This window comes from Oncorhynchus mykiss, chromosome 18 (assembly GCF_057628025.1).
Source record: "Oncorhynchus mykiss isolate SJ-2025 chromosome 18, ASM5762802v1, whole genome shotgun sequence".
NCBI lineage: Eukaryota > Metazoa > Chordata > Actinopteri > Salmoniformes > Salmonidae > Oncorhynchus > Oncorhynchus mykiss.
In genome coordinates this window covers 25,661,029-25,678,258 of record NC_143039.1, presented here as the reverse complement: position 1 = coordinate 25,678,258, position 17,230 = coordinate 25,661,029, and the positions used below count along the sequence as shown (strand labels likewise).

The window sequence follows — 17,230 nt, the reverse complement described above, 5'->3', positions numbered from 1 at the left end:
TTTATATTCTAAGAGTTTGTAGGTCTCTTGTGTATATATTCTAAGAGCTTGTAGGTCTCGTGTGGTTTATTTCCATTATCAGGCTGAGCATCAGTGTTTGGCTCCAAAATGTTGGCGTTTGTGTTTCTCCCTTCTGAGGCTCAGCCCAAAACATCTGTCACGCCCTGACCTTAGAGATCTGTTTTATTTCTCTATTTGGTGAGGTCAGGGTGTGATGTGGGGTGGGCATTCTGTGTTTTGTATTTCTTTGGTTTTGGCCGAGTATGGTTCCCAATCAGAGGCAGCTGTCTATCGTTGTCTCTGATTGGGAATCATACTTAGGTAGCCTGTTTTCCCACCTACGTTGTGGGATCTTGTTTTTTGTTCGCTCTGTGAAGCTGGCTGAACGTGACGTTCGGTATTCCTTTTGTTGTTTTTGTTTGGTGTTCTGAGTATTAAAGATCATGGACACTTACCCCGCTGCACCTTGGTCTACTTCTTCAGATGATCTTCACAAGAGCTGTATCTGTGGTACAGTAATTATTACTGCCAGTTGAAATGTGGGAGTGAGGCGAGAGGGAAAGATGTAACTGTGAACTAAATGAACTAAATCACATCCCAGCGTTGTTAGTGAGATGGAAGTTGAGATCATGCATCAAATCACACAAGGCTAACTGACCTCATTCCAACACACAGTTCTCCTTTGTTGTCCTCTGTTCCTGGTAAACATTTATCTCAGTCCCGGGTGACGGGTGTCATAAAACACGTGTTTATTAAATGGGTTTTATTATATGTGTTTATGATTGAGTATTCAAAAATCCACCACCCCTCCCACACACACACACACAATTTGCATGAAGAAAATGTCAGGCTGCCAGGATATTATCGACAGTCGATTGAGTTTACTAAGTCAAGAGAATTACACAACATTTACAGGTCTGTAGTGTGTCTGTACTGTTAGTTATGTAAGGTGTGTTTGTGATTGAAACCAAAGGGTTCATGTCCCCTTCACTACATAGATTTATAATTCTATTCTGTTGTTTCTTTTACGCAGAATGAATTAATACATTAACATAATTTAGAGATATTAAAATGATCCATCAGTGCCTCCTTGAGCACACTAGGCACATAACCGCTCGCTTTCTATCAGTATGAAAGAAATGTTTAATGAACAATCAGCTGTGCTCCGATTATATACACTGATCTAATCACAGACTAGATGTGCAGGAGACAGGAAGAGGGTAAAGGGTAAGGAGCCAATTGGGACAGGCTGTTAGTGTGTCTGAGCGTGTGTGTGTGTGTTCAGCCGTCAGCTTTCTTCATGCCCCTCCCCATCAGGCATGCGAACACAGTCAGAACCATCTTGGGTTTCACCTCGACCAGGTCATCAGGCAGAGCGTAGACACGGGCTCCAATCTTCCTGGATACCGTGATAGCGTACCTACAGGAAGACAAAAGGGAAGGGAAGTCAGCTCAGGGGTCAGAGGATAGAGGTCAGTTAGAAGTAAGAGGTTAGAGGTTGAGGGTCGAAGTCATTTAGAGTTCAGAGGTTACGGGTCAGGGGTTATTTACTTGGCGTTGTTGAGCTTGTCTGCATCGCTGAGCTCCCCTCTCTTCACCAGCTCCTCTTTGATAGATTTGGGTGCGATGGTGTCTAACAAGTCTATCACTGGGAGACTAGTACTGATCAGCTTATCCTGCAGGACACACACACACACAGATGCAAATTAGAACTGTTCACGCACACACACACATTAAAGCTGTTCACATGCACACAATGTGCACTGCACACTCACACACGTACACACCCACCTTGAAGCTGCTGATCTGTGAGTCCTTGCCTCCCTCTTTGAGCTGAGTGTTGACCCAGTTGATTATAATCTGGTCTCCAATCTTCTCCCCATCTCCTAGATCAGACAACACCTGGAGAGTGTACCTGAGGGGGTGGGGGATGATAGAGGGATAGTAAGAGGTGAGAGAGATGTCGAAGTGAAAAGGAAAGGTGTGTGTTTGTACTGTACATACCTCCTCATCAGCTGCCAGACCAGAGCCAGTGTGTGCATGGGACTTCCCTCGTTCAGATTCACTCCTCCAATTCCCACCAATGAGAATCGAGCTTTATTCTGACCCAGTTCCACCGCATAGGTACAGTTCTCCAACTACACACACAGACACACCAACACAATGCCTGGAAATCCTCTGTATTTTCATCAACAATATTTTGATAAAAGAGAGTCTGTGTGTGTGCGTGTGTGTGTGTGTGTGTGTGCGCGCCAAGAACGCAAGATATTATTGTTGTGTGTGAGGCCAGGGGTAGGTGCTTGTTTTGGAAGTGGGCTGCTCATTGGACGGCTACATGGAGCAGGCCTTTGCCGAGAAGCCTGACAAAAACTAGGGCAAAGCCATTGGCTAGGTACTGGTCTGTTTCAGCTGTCGTGGGAAGCCTAGCTGTTTGGAGAAGCAGGTGCTTTCTGTACCCTGGAGTGCCACGCATACATGGACCTTTGACATGTTTGGGATCCTTTTTTGTCAATTCGATTGGTGGATTCAAATAAAGTATGTGTGTGTGTACCTTCTTCATGTTACTGCCCAGTGCAGAGTATGGAGGTCTGTTGACTTTTTTCCACTCTACAGGGACGTTGACTTTCTCATACAACTGGAGAATCACCACCGCATCACACAGGTCACTGCAACACACACACACACACACACACACACACCAATCAACACATGCAAACATCAACACACACACACACCAATCAACACATGCAAACATCAACACACACACACACACCAATCAACACATGCAAACATCAACACACACACACACCAATCAACACATGCAAACATCAACACACACACACACACCAATCAACACATGCAAACATCAACACACACACACCAATCAACACATGCAAACATCAACACACACACACACCAATCAACACATGCAAACATCAACACACACACACACCAATCAACACATGCAAACATTAACACACACACATGTATACCCTCTCTGTGTGTGTGTTCGTGTGTGTGTGTGTGTGTGTGTGTGTGTGTGTGTGTGTGTGTGTGTGTGTGTGTGTGTGTGTGTGTGTGTGTGGTTACTGTACCAGTAGAGGTGGTTGACATAGGGAGCAACTCCCAGAGAGTTCATCCAGTTCCTGAATGTTTTCTCCTCTCTGGATTCTCCTGTTAGGACAACATTACACATATTACAGTGTGCTGTGAGAGAGAGAAAGAGTGTTTGTGTGTGTGTGTTTGTGAGTGTGTGAGAGAGAAAGAGTGTGTGTGTGTGTGTTTGTGAGTGTGTGAGAGAGTTGAGTTCTGTGTCTATGTTGTTGCTGTTAGTCCTCTTCAGGGCCGGGTGTGTGTGTGTGTGTGTGTGTGTGTGTGTGTGTGTGTGTGTGTGTGTGTGTGTGTGTGTGTGTGTGTGTGTGTGTGCAGCTCACCCTCTATGAGTGCTGTGTCTATGTTGTTGCTGTTAGTCCTCTTCAGGGCCGGGTGTGTGTTGAAAAGGTTGGCTACGAAGGCCAGGTTCAGCTTGCTGTTGCCAGACACCACATCCATAGGAGACACAAACTGTCTGCAGTCCAGACGGGCTGCCTGGCGAAGCATCATCTCTGCCCTGCGTTCGTCGTCACGCTCCTATACACACACACACAAACGTAAGTGGCAACACACACACACGCGCATGCAAACATGAACACACGCACATATGAATACACACCCACTTACATTGATGCCGGTCATATCGATGTGGATGGCCATCTCGTCTATGTCCTCTCCATTAGGTGAGATCTGGTCCAACAGGGTGAAATACGCCCTGGAATCCTACAGTATAACAACAGCATTAATACATAAACAACATATTTTCAGTGTGTGTGCGCGTGACAGTACGTGACTGACAGTCTGTGTGTTACCTTGATGTCTTGGCTGAAGTTGCTGATTGGTTGGGCCCCAGCGTTGCCTAGGTGATGGTTGACCCAGCGTAGCAACAGTTCTTCAGGAGACAATGACATCAGGTGCTCTAACTCCTCCCCCTCAAACAGCAGGTTAATAAGAGCTGCAAATGAACACAATAAGCCAATCGGCTTGCAGTGTGGTACAGAGTGGGGTCATATAATTTGACATGGGCATGAAGCTCATATGACATTGAAACTAAATTAGACACTCTTGTTTGTGCCTGTTTATGTGTTTGACAATGTGTGTGTGTGTGTGTGTACCTTCGTTGCTGCTGATCTCTATGTCAGCAAACAGTCCTATCTTGATAATCTGCCAAAGCAGCCCCAGCACCAGGTGGGGTTTCCCAGCCATCAGGTCAGGGGCGTCGATGTTGACCACGGTACAGCCGATAGACAATGCAGAGTTTATCGCCAGCATCAGGTTCTCCTAGAGAAGGGAGAGAGAGAGAGATTTAGAGTTTTGATATGGAACAGTCCAATTTTTCCTCTGTGTGTGTGTGTGTGTGTGTGTGTGTGTGTGTGTGTGTGTGTGTGTGTGTGTGTGTGTGTGTGTGTGTGTGTGTGTGTGTGTGTTAACTCACAGTCATGGTAAAGGTGGTTTGTTTCTTGGTGTTGATGACTCTCTCATCGATGGTGTCAGACTGGGAGAGGTTGATCATTTTACTGCAAAGACAAAACAGAGTATATGTTAGCAGTGTGTGTGTGTGTGAGTGTGTGTATATATATTTGTGCCTGTGTGTGTGTTACCAGAGCAGTATCCCATCTTTTACTGATTTGAAGAGACTGTCTCCGTCAGGGTTCATGGGTAGAAGGTGTTTACAGTCTTCATCTTTGGCCAGAGACTTGTTGATCCAGTTCACAAACGCCACCTTCTCCTCATCTAACGCACACACACACACACACACCCACATGTACGCACACAAACACACACACACACACACACACAAAGACACACACGTTCTTGCATGATTAGGACACAAACATTTTTTTTTCTCTCTCTCTCTCTCTCTCTCTCTCTCTCTCTCTCTCTCTCTCTCTACCTGAGTAGGAGTGCTGTGTTCCCTCGCTGGAGATTCCTGACAATCCTCCAAAGGATTGTATCCCTTCTCTCCTGGCGATGGTTTTCTTGAACGTCTCACTGAGCTCCTTACTCTTCAGCTCCTGGTAGATCTACAAGACAGGATGGGCCATGTCTTTGAGTGTGTCTGTGTGAGTGTGTCTGTGTGGCTGTGTGTCTGTGTGAGTGTGTCTGTGTGAGTGTGTCTGTGTGAGTGTGTCTGTGTGAGTGTGTCTGTGTGAGTGTGACTGTGTGAGAGTGTCTGTGTGAATGTGTCTGTGTGAGAGTGTCTGTGTGAGTGTGTCTGTGTGAGTGTGTTTGTGTGAGAGTGTCTGTGTGAGTGTGTCTGTGTAAATGTGTCTGTGTGAGTGTGACTGTGTGAATGTGTCTGTGTGAATGTGTCTGTGTGAGTGTGTCTGTGTGAGTGTGTCTGTGTGAGTGTGTCTGTGTGAGTGTGTCTGTGTGAGTGTGTATGTGGATGCGTGCCTACATGTGTCACCGTCTTTACTTCGGTGTATTTTAAATCTTACCGAGACGAACTCTTCAAAGCTGATCTTCCCGTCCTTGTTGGTGTCTCCTGCTACAAAGATCTCCACTATGTCTCTGACTCTGTAGCCTGGCATGGAGAAACTAGCCTCTCTGAACAGCTCCTGCAGCTCAAAGTCACTGACAAAACCACTGTTGTCAGTGTCTGTATGGGAGGAAACACAGGCAGTCAGGCAGGTAGGCAGACAGGCAGACAGACAGACAGGTAGGCAGTCAGGCAGACAGACAGGCAGACAGACAGACAGACAGACAGACAGACAGACAGACAGACAGGCAGACAGACAGGCAGACAGACAGGCAGACAGGCAGGCAGGCAGGCAGACAGACAGGCAGGTAGGCAGGCAGACTGACAGACAGACAGACAGACAGGCAGACAGGCAGACAGACAGACAGACAGACAGACAGACAGACAGACAGACAGACAGACAGACAGGCAGGCAGACAGACAGGCAGACAGGCAGACAGGCAGACAGGCAGGCAGACAGACAGACAGACAGACAGGCAGGCAGGCAGGCAGACCGACAGACAGACAGACAGACAGACAGACAGACAGACAGGTAGGCAGACAGACAGGCAGTCAGGCAGGTAGGCAGGCAGAATTATGACCAGATGAAGTGCCATGCTCAAGGTCAAAATGGAGGCCCGTTACCAGTTCCCTCCCCTCTTGTCATCTCCGGGTTCTGGATTTAAACCAGCAACCTTTTAGCTACTAGTCACTGTCTCTAACCTCTAGGTAACCTCTCTAACCTCAAGGTTACCAATATCCCTCTCTAATCTCCAGATTACCTCTCTAACCTCAAGGTTACCGATATCCCTCTCTAATCTCCAGATTATCTCTCTAACCTCAAGGTTACCGATATCCCTCTAATCTCCAGATTACCTCTCTAACCTCAAGGTTATCGATATCCCTCTCTAATCTCCAGATTACCTCTCTAACCTCAAGGTTACCGATATCCCTCTCTAACCTCTAGGTTACCTATATCCCTCTCTAACCTCTAGGTTACCTCTCTACCTCCAGATTACCTCTCTAACCTCAAGGTTACCGATATCCCTCTCTAATCTCCAGATTACCTATCTAACCTCAAGGTTACTTATATCCCTCTCTAACCTCTAGGTTACCTATATCCCTCTCTAACCTCTAGGTTAACTCTCTAACCTCAAGGTTATATATCTCCCTCTCTAACCTCTAGATTACCTCTCTAACCTCAAGGTTACCGATATCCCTCTCTAATCTCCAGATTACCTCTCTAACCTCAAGGTTACCGATATCCCTCTCTAATCTCCAGATGACCTCTCTATCCTCAAGGTTACCGATATCCCTCTCTAATCTCCAGATTACCTCTATAACCTCAAGGTTACCTATATCCCTCTCTAACCTCTAGGTTACCTCTCTAACCTCCAGAGTACCTCTCTAACCTCAAGGTTACCGATATCCCTCTCTAATCTCCAGATTACCTATCTAACCTCAAGGTTACCTATATCCCTCTCTAATCTCTAGGTTAACTCTCTAACCTCAAGGTTATATATCTCCCTCTCTAACCTCTAGATTACCTATCTAACCTCAAGGTTACCTATATCCCTCTCTAACCTCTAGGTTAACTCTCTAACCTCAAGGTTATATATCTCCCTCTCTAACCTCTAGATTACCTCTCTAACCTCAAGGTTACCTATATACCTATTGAACCTCTATGTTAGCTATATCCCTCTCTAACCTCTAGATTACATATCTAACCTCTAGATTACCTATCTAACTTCAAGGTTACCTATATCCCTCTCTAACCTCTAGGTTACCTATCTATCCTCTAGGTTACCTATATCCCTCTCTAACCTCTAGGTTAACTCTCTAACCTCAAGGTTACCTATCTAACCTCTAGGTTACCTATCTAACCTCTAGGTTACCTATCTCCCTCTCTAACCTCTAGGTTACTTCTCCAACCTCTAGGTTACCTCTCTAACCTCTAGGTTACCTCTCTAACCTCCAGGTTTCTCCCTAACCTCCAGGTTTCTCCCTAACCTCTAGGTTATATATCTCCCTCTCTAACCTCTAGGTTACCTCTCTAACCTCCAGGTTATCTATCTCCCTCTCTAACCTCTAGGTTATCCCTCTAATCTCTAGGTTACCTCTCTAACCTTTAGGTTAACTCTCTAACCTCCAGGTTAACTCTCTAACCTCCAGGTTAACTATCTCCCTCTCTAACCTCTAGGTTACCTCTCTAACCTCTAGGTTACCTCCCTAACCTCGAGGTTAACTCTCTAACCTCTGTGGGTGTCTGTAGGTATGTGTGTGTGAGTGTGTGTGTGTGTGTGTCTCTGTGTGTGTGTGTGTGTGTGTGTGTGTGTGTGTCTGTAACTAACCGATCCTGTTGAAAGCCTCCCGGAGCTCCTCCAGGTCCTCTCGTGAAATCTGGGTCACCTTTTTCGCCATACTGGACAGTCTATCTAGATTACCTGATATTTATATTATTATATATATATATATATATATATATATATATATATATATATATATATATATATACATACACACACACACACACACACACACACACACACACACACACACACAGTCAATTTATCATCACAATTAAAGGAAGTATTTATAATTGAAATTGTGACCTCATGCTTCCATTGTGATCTCATTCTTCCATTGTGATCTCATTCTTTCATTGTGATCTCATGCTTGCATTGTGATCTCATGCTTGCATTGTGATCTCATGCTTCCATTGTGACCTAATGCTTCCATTGTGACCTCATTCTTCCATTGTGACCTCATGCTTCCATTGACCTGCCAGTGTATTGAGCAATAAGCTAATCTACCGGGTTCTAGCAGTGATAAGTGTGCTATCACAGGCTGCAGAGAATACAGAGCTAACTACAATAAGGTGAGAGTAAAGATTGTCTACAATCTAGAATCGAATCTATATATTAGACCATACAATTTATAGTGTATATTATTGAACCATACAATCTCAGCCCCAGATGGTCGGCCCCATATCTTTAAGCTCACAAAGACAACATGATACAGTTCTGTATGGTGATCTATTATTATTAAAATAGTTGTGTGGTTATTGATTAACTCGAGGGAGAGATACGAGGACAATAAGGATATGTGTTGTGTGTTGTGTCCTGGAATGGCCTCAATATACACTGAGTGTACAAAACATTAGAAACACCAGCTCTTTCCATGACATAGACTGACCAGGTAAATCCAGGTGAAAACTATGATCCCTTATTGATCACTTGTTAAATCTACTTCAATCCGTGTAGATGAAGGGGAGGAGACAGGTTAAAGAAGGATTTTTAAGCATTGGGACATGGATTGTGTATGTGTGCCATACAGAGGGTGGATGGGCGAGACAAAACACTGAAGTGCCTTTGAACGGGGTAAGGTCGTAGGTGTCAGGCGCACCGGTTTGAGTGTGTCAAGAACTGCAAAGCTGCTGGGATTTTCACGCTCAACAGTGTTTTTCAAGAATGGTCCACCACCCAGAGGACATTCTGCCAACTTGAAACAACTGTGGGAAGCATTGGAGTCAACATGGGCCAACATCCCTGTGGAACGCTTTTGACACCTTGTAGAGTCCATGCCCCGTCAAACTGAGACTGTTCTGGGGGCTCACTCAGCATAGACTCTATATATGGCAGTGGCTTTGATCCCACAGCTCTCTACTGTTCCATTCAAGTTTAGTCAATTCGGGAAATGAAATTTGATTTCGGATGCACATTTTTGAATTTGAATTGACTGAATTGACACACCCAGACAGCTCCCCTCGCTGACCCTCCACACACCTGACCCCAGGGGGCTCACACCCCAGAACACACCTTCATAAAAGCCTGTGTCTGTTTGGTTCTGTTCTGGACGAGAGGGGCCAAGGTCTCTCTGCTCCCCGCGTTCAGTCACTCCTGGCTGAGTAGAGCGGGTCTGCCGACTGGCCTAACAAGAGGCTAGGAGTTGTTCAGCTGCACTGGGTAGAGAAGAGGAGTTTGAATATGTTACAGCCATCTCCACATGAACATCAGCTGCGGAGTTAACTGTGTTGTTGTGAGCTGATATGTTCATTATTATGTGGTGTCCTAAATTACATGATCAAAAAAAATCTAAAAATATATACAGATGAATGATAGTAGTAGCTAGTTAGACATTTACTTCGCATTTACTTCGCAAGAAATGGACTTACAAACTAAGTGCAAAAAGTATATTACAGAACTTAAACACTACTGGCTGAGACAAGACTGTATGACAAGTTCTGCTATATCCCGCTGTTCGCCAGCTACTTAGAAGACTTTGGTGACTCATTGTGACCCTAGACTCCGTATCATTCGATGCCAAGCAGTGATCGATCAGTCTTCCTCCTTTGACATACTGTAAGTGTCAGAAAGCACCACATTGGCTACTGTATTTGTGTAGTAAATAGTAGCCGAAACAGGAAATGAAGACTTACCGTGAAGAGAGGATCAGACAGGGCTGGAGAAGCTTGGTAGAGGTTTAGAGGTGGTCAGGTGTCTTCTTGCTCGCTGTCTTGACCGAAGCAGCGGAGGACAAGAGACCTTCGGCCCATTGAACTCTGGGATGGGCGTGGTCCTCCAGAGACTCCAGCCTGGGAGTTAGCAATTAACCCTTTAGCTGTGTCATCGGTTTCTTTCACCACACACTGGCATGCACGAACGCACACACGCATGCACACACGCATGCACACACACACACACAACCATATTGTAGAGAGATGTAACTCTAGCTGTACATACCCCTCCAAGCTCTCTCTCTCTCTCTCTCACACTCACACACACACACACACACACACACACACACACACACACACACGCACACACACACACACACACACACACACACCTTCCTTTCTATGTTGCCAGACAATACAATGAAACTTTATGCAAGGAGAAACAGCACATTATTACACAAACTCACCGCTTTACTGTAACAACCCACTGCTTTACTGTAACAACCCACTGCTTTACTGTAACAACCCACTGCTTTACCCTAACAACCCACTGCTTTACTGTAACAACCCACCGCTTTACTGTAACAACCCACCACTTTACTGTAACAACCCACCGCTTTACTGTAACAACCCACTGCTTTACTGTAACAACCCACTGCTTTACTGTAACAACCCACTGCTTTACTGTAACAACCCACTGCTTTACCCTAACAACCCACTGCTTTACTGTAACAACCCACCGCTTTACTGTAACAACCCACCGCTTTACTGTAACAACCCACTGCTTTACTGTAACAACCCGTAACAACCCACTGCTTTACTGTAACACCCCACTGCTTTAATGTAACAACCCACCGCTTTAATGTAACAACCCGTAACACCCCACTGCTTTACTGTAACACCCCACTGCTTTAATGTAACAACCCGTAACAACCCACTGCTTTACTGTAACAACCCACCACTTTACTGTAACAACCCACCGCTTTACTGTAACAACCCACTGCTTTACTGTGACAACCCACTGCTTTACTGTAACAACCCACCGCTTTACTGTAACAACCCACCGCTTTACTGTAACAACCCACTGCTTTACTGTAACAACCCACTGCTTTACTGTAACAACCCACCGATTTACTGTAACAACCTACCGCTTTACTGTAACAACCCACTGCTTTACTGTAACAACCCACTGCTTTACTGTAACAACCCACTGCTTTACTGTAACAACCCACCGCTTTACTGTAACAACCAACTGCTTTACTGTAACAACCCACCGCTTTACTGTAACAACCCACTGCTTTACCCTAACAACCCACTGCTTTACTGTAACAACCCACCACTTTACTGTAACAACCAACTGCTTTACTGTAACAACCCACTGCTTTACTGTAACAACCCACCGCTTTACTGTAACAACCCACTGCTTTACTGTAACAACCCACTGCTTTACTGTGACAACCCACCGCTTTACTGTAACAACCCACCGCTTTACTGTAACAACCCACTGATTTACTGTAACAACCTACTGCTTTACTGTAACAACCCACCGCTTTACTGTAACAACCCATTGCTTTACCCTAACAACCCACTGATTTACTGTAACAACCCACCACTTTATTGTAACAACCAACTGCTTTACTGTAACAACCCACTGCTTTACTGTAACAACCCACCGCTTTACTGTAACAACCCACTGCTTTACTGTAACAACCAACTGCTTTACTGTAACAACCCACCGCTTTACTGTAACAACCCACTGCTTTACCCTAACAACCCACTGCTTTACTGTAACAACCCACCACTTTACTGTAACAACCAACTGCTTTACTGTAACAACCCACTGCTTTACTGTAACAACCCACCGCTTTACTGTAACAACCCACTGCTTTACTGTAACAACCCACTGCTTTACTGTGACAACCCACCGCTTTACTGTAACAACCCACCGCTTTACTGTAACAACCCACTGATTTACTGTAACAACCTACTGCTTTACTGTAACAACCCACCGCTTTACTGTAACAACCCATTGCTTTACCCTAACAACCCACTGATTTACTGTAACAACCCACCACTTTACTGTAACAACCAACTGCTTTACTGTAACAACCCACTGCTTTACTGTAACAACCCACCGCTTTACTGTAACAACCCACTGCTTTACTGTAACAACCCACTGCTTTACTGTGACAACCCACCGCTTTACTGTAACAACCCACCGCTTTACTGTAACAACCTACCGCTTTACTGTAACAACCCACTGCTTTACTGTAACAACCCACTGCTTTACTGTAACAACCCACTGCTTTACTGTAACAACCCACTGCTTTACTGTAACAACCCACCGCTTTACTGTAACAACCAACTGCTTTACTGTAACAACCCACCGCTTTACCCTAACAACCCACTGCTTTACCCTAACAACCCACTGCTTTACTGTAACAACCCACCACTTTACTGTAACAACCCACCGCTTTACTGTAACAACCCACTGCTTTACTGTAACAACCCACTGCTTTACTGTAACAACCCACTGCTTTACTGTAACAACCCACTGCTTTACCCTAACAACCCACTGCTTTACTGTAACAACCCACCGCTTTACTGTAACAACCCACCGCTTTACTGTAACAACCCACTGCTTTACTGTAACAACCCGTAACAACCCACTGCTTTACTGTAACACCCCACTGCTTTAATGTAACAACCCACCGCTTTAATGTAACAACCCGTAACACCCCACTGCTTTACTGTAACACCCCACTGCTTTAATGTAACAACCCGTAACAACCCACTGCTTTACTGTAACAACCCACCACTTTACTGTAACAACCCACCGCTTTACTGTAACAACCCACTGCTTTACTGTGACAACCCACTGCTTTACTGTAACAACCCACCGCTTTACTGTAACAACCCACCGCTTTACTGTAACAACCCACTGCTTTACTGTAACAACCCACTGCTTTACTGTAACAACCCACCGATTTACTGTAACAACCTACCGCTTTACTGTAACAACCCACTGCTTTACTGTAACAACCCACTGCTTTACTGTAACAACCCACTGCTTTACTGTAACAACCCACCGCTTTACTGTAACAACCAACTGCTTTACTGTAACAACCCACCGCTTTACTGTAACAACCCACTGCTTTACCCTAACAACCCACTGCTTTACTGTAACAACCCACCACTTTACTGTAACAACCAACTGCTTTACTGTAACAACCCACTGCTTTACTGTAACAACCCACCGCTTTACTGTAACAACCCACTGCTTTACTGTAACAACCCACTGCTTTACTGTGACAACCCACCGCTTTACTGTAACAACCCACCGCTTTACTGTAACAACCCACTGATTTACTGTAACAACCTACTGCTTTACTGTAACAACCCACCGCTTTACTGTAACAACCCATTGCTTTACCCTAACAACCCACTGCTTTACTGTAACAACCCACCGCTTTACTGTAACAACCTACCGCTTTACTGTAACAACCCACTGCTTTACTGTAACAACCCACTGCTTTACTGTAACAACCCACTGCTTTACTGTAACAACCCACTGCTTTACTGTAACAACCCACCGCTTTACTGTAACAACCAACTGCTTTACTGTAACAACCCACCGCTTTACCCTAACAACCCACTGCTTTACCCTAACAACCCACTGCTTTACTGTAACAACCCACCACTTTACTGTAACAACCAACTGCTTTACCCTAACAACCCACTGCTTTACTGTAACAACCCACCGCTTTACTGTAACAACCCACTGCTTTACTGTAACAGCCAACCGCTTTACTGTAACAACCCACTGCTTTACTGTAACAACCCACCGCTTTACTGTAACAACCCACTGCTTTACTGTAACAACCCACCGCTTTACTGTAACAACCCACTGCTTTACTGTGACAACCCACCGCTTTACTGTAACAACCCACTGCTTTACTGTAACAACCCACCGCTTTACTGTAACAACCCACTGCTTTACTGTAACAACCCACCGCTTTACTGTAACAACCCACTGCTTTACTGTGACAACCCACCGCTTTACTGTAACAACCCACCGCTTTACTGTAACAACCCACTGCTTTACTGTGACAACCCACCGCTTTACTGTAACAACCCACTGCTTTACTGTGACAACCCACCGCTTTACTGTAACAACCCACCGCTTTACTGTAACAACCCGTAACAACCAACTGCTTTACTGTAACAACCCGTAACAACCCACTGCTTTACTGTGACAACCCACCGCTTTACTGTAACAACCCACTGCTTTACTGTGACAACCCACCGCTTTACTGTAACAACCCACCGCTTTACTGTAACAACCCGTAACAACCAACTGCTTTACTGTAACAACCCACTGCTTTACTGTAACAACCCACTGCTTTAATTTAACAACCCACTTCTTTACTGTAACAACCAACTGCTTTACTGTAACAACCCACCGCTTTACTGTAAGAACCAACTGCTTTACTGTAACAACCCGTAACAACCCACTGCTTTACTGTAACAACCCACTGCTTTACTGTAACAACCCACTGCTTTACTGCCATAGAAATGATTCACCTTGGTAGTGACACACAGATAGAGCCACATAGAGAAATGCTGAATTTACTGACTTTTCAAACAACAGCTAACTTAACTGCTATGGTTACTGAGAATCCAAATACTCGTTATGACTGGCAAAGTTGGTCAAACCTTTATATGGCTCTGGTTACCCAGTAACTCAGTCCTCCAGTACTGCAGTAAGGAGCTCTGGTCACCCAGTAACTTAGTCCTCCAGTAAGGAGCTCTGGTCACCCAGTAACTCAGTCCTCCAGTACTGCAATAAGGAGCTCTGGTCACCCAGTAACTCAGTCCTCCAGTACTGCAATAAGGAGCTCTGGTCACCCAGTAACTTAGTCCTCCAGTAAGGAGCTCTGGTCACCCAGTAACTCAGTCCTCCAGTACTGCAGTAAGGAGCTCTGGTCACCCAGTAACTCAGTCCTCCAGTACTGCAATAAGGAGCTCTGGTCACCCAGTAACTCAGTCCTCCAGTACTGCAATAAGGAGCTCTGGTCACCCAGTAACTCAGTCCTCCAGTCCTCCAGTAAGGAGCTCTGGTCACCCAGTAACTCAGTCCTCCAGTACTGCAGTAAGGAGCTCTGGTCACCCAGTAACTTAGTCCTCCAGTACTGCAATAAGGAGCTCTGGTCACCCAGTAACTCAGTCCTCCAGTACTGCAGTAAGGAGCTCTGGTCACCCAGTAACTTAGTCCTCCAGTAAGGAGCTCTGGTCACCCAGTAACTTAGTCCTCCAGTACTGCAGTAAGGAGCTCTGGTCACCCAGTAACTCAGTCCTCCAGTACTGCAATAAGGAGCTCTGGTCACCCAGTAACTCAGTCCTCCAGTCCTCCAGTAAGGAGCTCTGGTCACCCAGTAACTCAGTCCTCCAGTCCTCCAGTAAGGAGCTCTGGTCACCCAGTAACTTAGTCCTCTAGTAAGGAGCTCTGGTCACCCAGTAACGTAGTCCTCCAGTCCTCCAGTAAGGAGCTCTGGTCACCCAGTAACTCAGTCCTCCAGTACTGCAGTAAGGAGCTCTGGTCACCCAGTAACGTAGTCCTCCAGTAAGGAGCTCTGGTCACCCAGTAACGTAGTCCTCCAGTACTGCAATAAGGAGCTCTGGTCACCCAGTAACTCAGTCCTCCAGTACTGCAATAAGGAGCTCTGGTCACCCAGTAACTCAGTCCTCCAGTAAGGAGCTCTGGTCACCCAGTAACTTAGTCCTCCAGTCCTCCAGTAAGGAGCTCTGGTCACCCAGTAACGTAGTCCTTCAGTACTGCAGTAAGGAGCTCTGGTCACCCAGTAACTCAGTCCTCCAGTAAGGAGCTCTGGTCACCCAGTAACGTAGTCCTCCAGTACTGCAGTAAGGAGCTTACTGTCTGTCACTCACCAGCCTGCTGAGAGGTTTAGGATCCGACCTGCAGGATAACAGGGATCCGGCCTCCCCCTCTCCTCTCTTCAGAAACACACAAGTCCCACACTCTCCCTGAACCAAATAACACACACCTCTATACGTTGTCTCTATACGTTGTCTCGACACACGCCGACCTCATTAGTCTGTCTAATTAGTCTGTCTACCTCTAAAACAGACCTTCAGAACTCCCTCTCTTTCTCAGCTCTGCTCTCCATCTGACACCTGTCCCACACCGGGCCTCTCTGGTTACACACACACACACACACACACACACACACACACACACACACAGAGCTATCAAGACATAAATGTCCGCCAACTACAGATGCTATTGGGTATTGTATCGCTTACATATCTCAATGTGAAACCATCTAACAATCAGTGCTTTATATTGGTCCCGTTATTACACTGTAATCCAGCTGTGAATGACCTGAGAGATTAAACACTATCATTGAGAAGGAGAGCGTGGGAGAGAATGGAGAGATAAAGGAGGAGCGGAGAGAGAGAAAAGGGAGGGAGTGAGAAAGAGAGAGAGAGGGTGGGGTAAAGGGGTGGGGGAAAGAGAGAGAGAGGGTGGGGTAAAGGGGTGGGGGAAAGAGAGAGAGAGGGTGGGGTAAAGGGGTGGGGGAAAGAGAGAGAGAGGGTGGGGTAAAGGGGTGGGGGAAAGCGAGAGAGAGCGAGAGCGAGGGAGATACACCCGTGAAAAGCTGTAGTGAAAAGCAGTGAACGCAGAATGCCCTCGACTGGCACAGCCAGAGTACTTCACCTATAATGTTCTACACAGACACAGCACTTCACCTATAATGTTCTACAGACACAGTACTTCACCCTATAATGTTCTACACAGACACAGTACTTCACCTATAATGTTCTACACAGACACAGCACATCACCTATAATGTTCTACACAGACACAGTACTTCACCTATAATGTTCTACAGACACAGTACTTCACCCTATAATGTTCTACACAGACACAGTACTTCACCTATAATGTTCTACAGACACAGTACTTCACCCTATAATGTTCTACACAGCCAGAGTACTTCACCCTATAATGTTCTACACAGACACAGTACTTCACCTATAATGTTCTACAGACACAGTACTTCACCCTATAATGTTCTACAGACACAGTCCTTCACCCTATAATGTTCTACACAGACACAGTACTTCACCCTATAATGTTCTACACAGACACAGCACATCACCTATAATGTTCTACACAGACACAGTACTTCACCCTA

At 45.6% G+C, this 17,230-nt stretch overlaps 1 protein-coding gene across 6 annotated transcripts; it reads right to left on the bottom strand.

The window, feature by feature from the left end:
• Nucleotides 1-725: 725 nt before the first annotated feature.
• Nucleotides 726-16,244, bottom strand: LOC110495693 (plastin-1). Of its 6 annotated transcripts, none has more exons than XM_090207955.1 (18): nucleotides 16,161-16,244; nucleotides 9,993-10,148; nucleotides 9,373-9,510; nucleotides 7,906-7,998; nucleotides 5,535-5,695; nucleotides 4,988-5,117; nucleotides 4,695-4,827; nucleotides 4,529-4,610; nucleotides 4,209-4,374; nucleotides 3,906-4,048; nucleotides 3,721-3,816; nucleotides 3,435-3,630; nucleotides 3,096-3,174; nucleotides 2,552-2,666; nucleotides 2,005-2,138; nucleotides 1,792-1,915; nucleotides 1,552-1,676; nucleotides 726-1,420 (listed from the first exon to the last, which is right to left on the bottom strand). In XM_090207955.1, the coding sequence occupies exons 4-18, from the start codon at nucleotides 7,973-7,975 to the stop codon at nucleotides 1,282-1,284; spliced, it is 1,893 nt and encodes a 630-aa protein (XP_090064081.1). In that variant the 5' UTR covers nucleotides 7,976-7,998; nucleotides 9,373-9,510; nucleotides 9,993-10,148; nucleotides 16,161-16,244; the 3' UTR covers nucleotides 726-1,281. The 6 variants fall into 6 exon arrangements, with proteins under 6 accessions (XP_090064081.1, XP_090064079.1, XP_036808003.1 ...); XM_090207953.1 differs by having other exon boundaries at nucleotides 9,373-9,515; nucleotides 16,161-16,239; XM_036952108.2 differs by having other exon boundaries at nucleotides 9,373-9,515; nucleotides 16,076-16,235.
• Between the last annotated feature and the right edge of the window lie 986 nt (nucleotides 16,245-17,230).

Coding starts and splice junctions, on each gene's coding strand:
- LOC110495693 (XM_090207955.1), bottom strand. CDS start 7,975: ATGGCGAAAAAGGTGACCCAGATTTCACGAGAGGACCTGGAGGAGCTC. Junction 4,049..4,208: donor AGAGATCAGCAGCAACGAAG/GTACACACACAC, acceptor GTTCATTTGCAG/CTCTTATTAACCTGCTGTTT. Junction 2,667..3,095: donor TATGTCAACCACCTCTACTG/GTACAGTAACCA, acceptor TGTGTGTTGCAG/TGACCTGTGTGATGCGGTGG.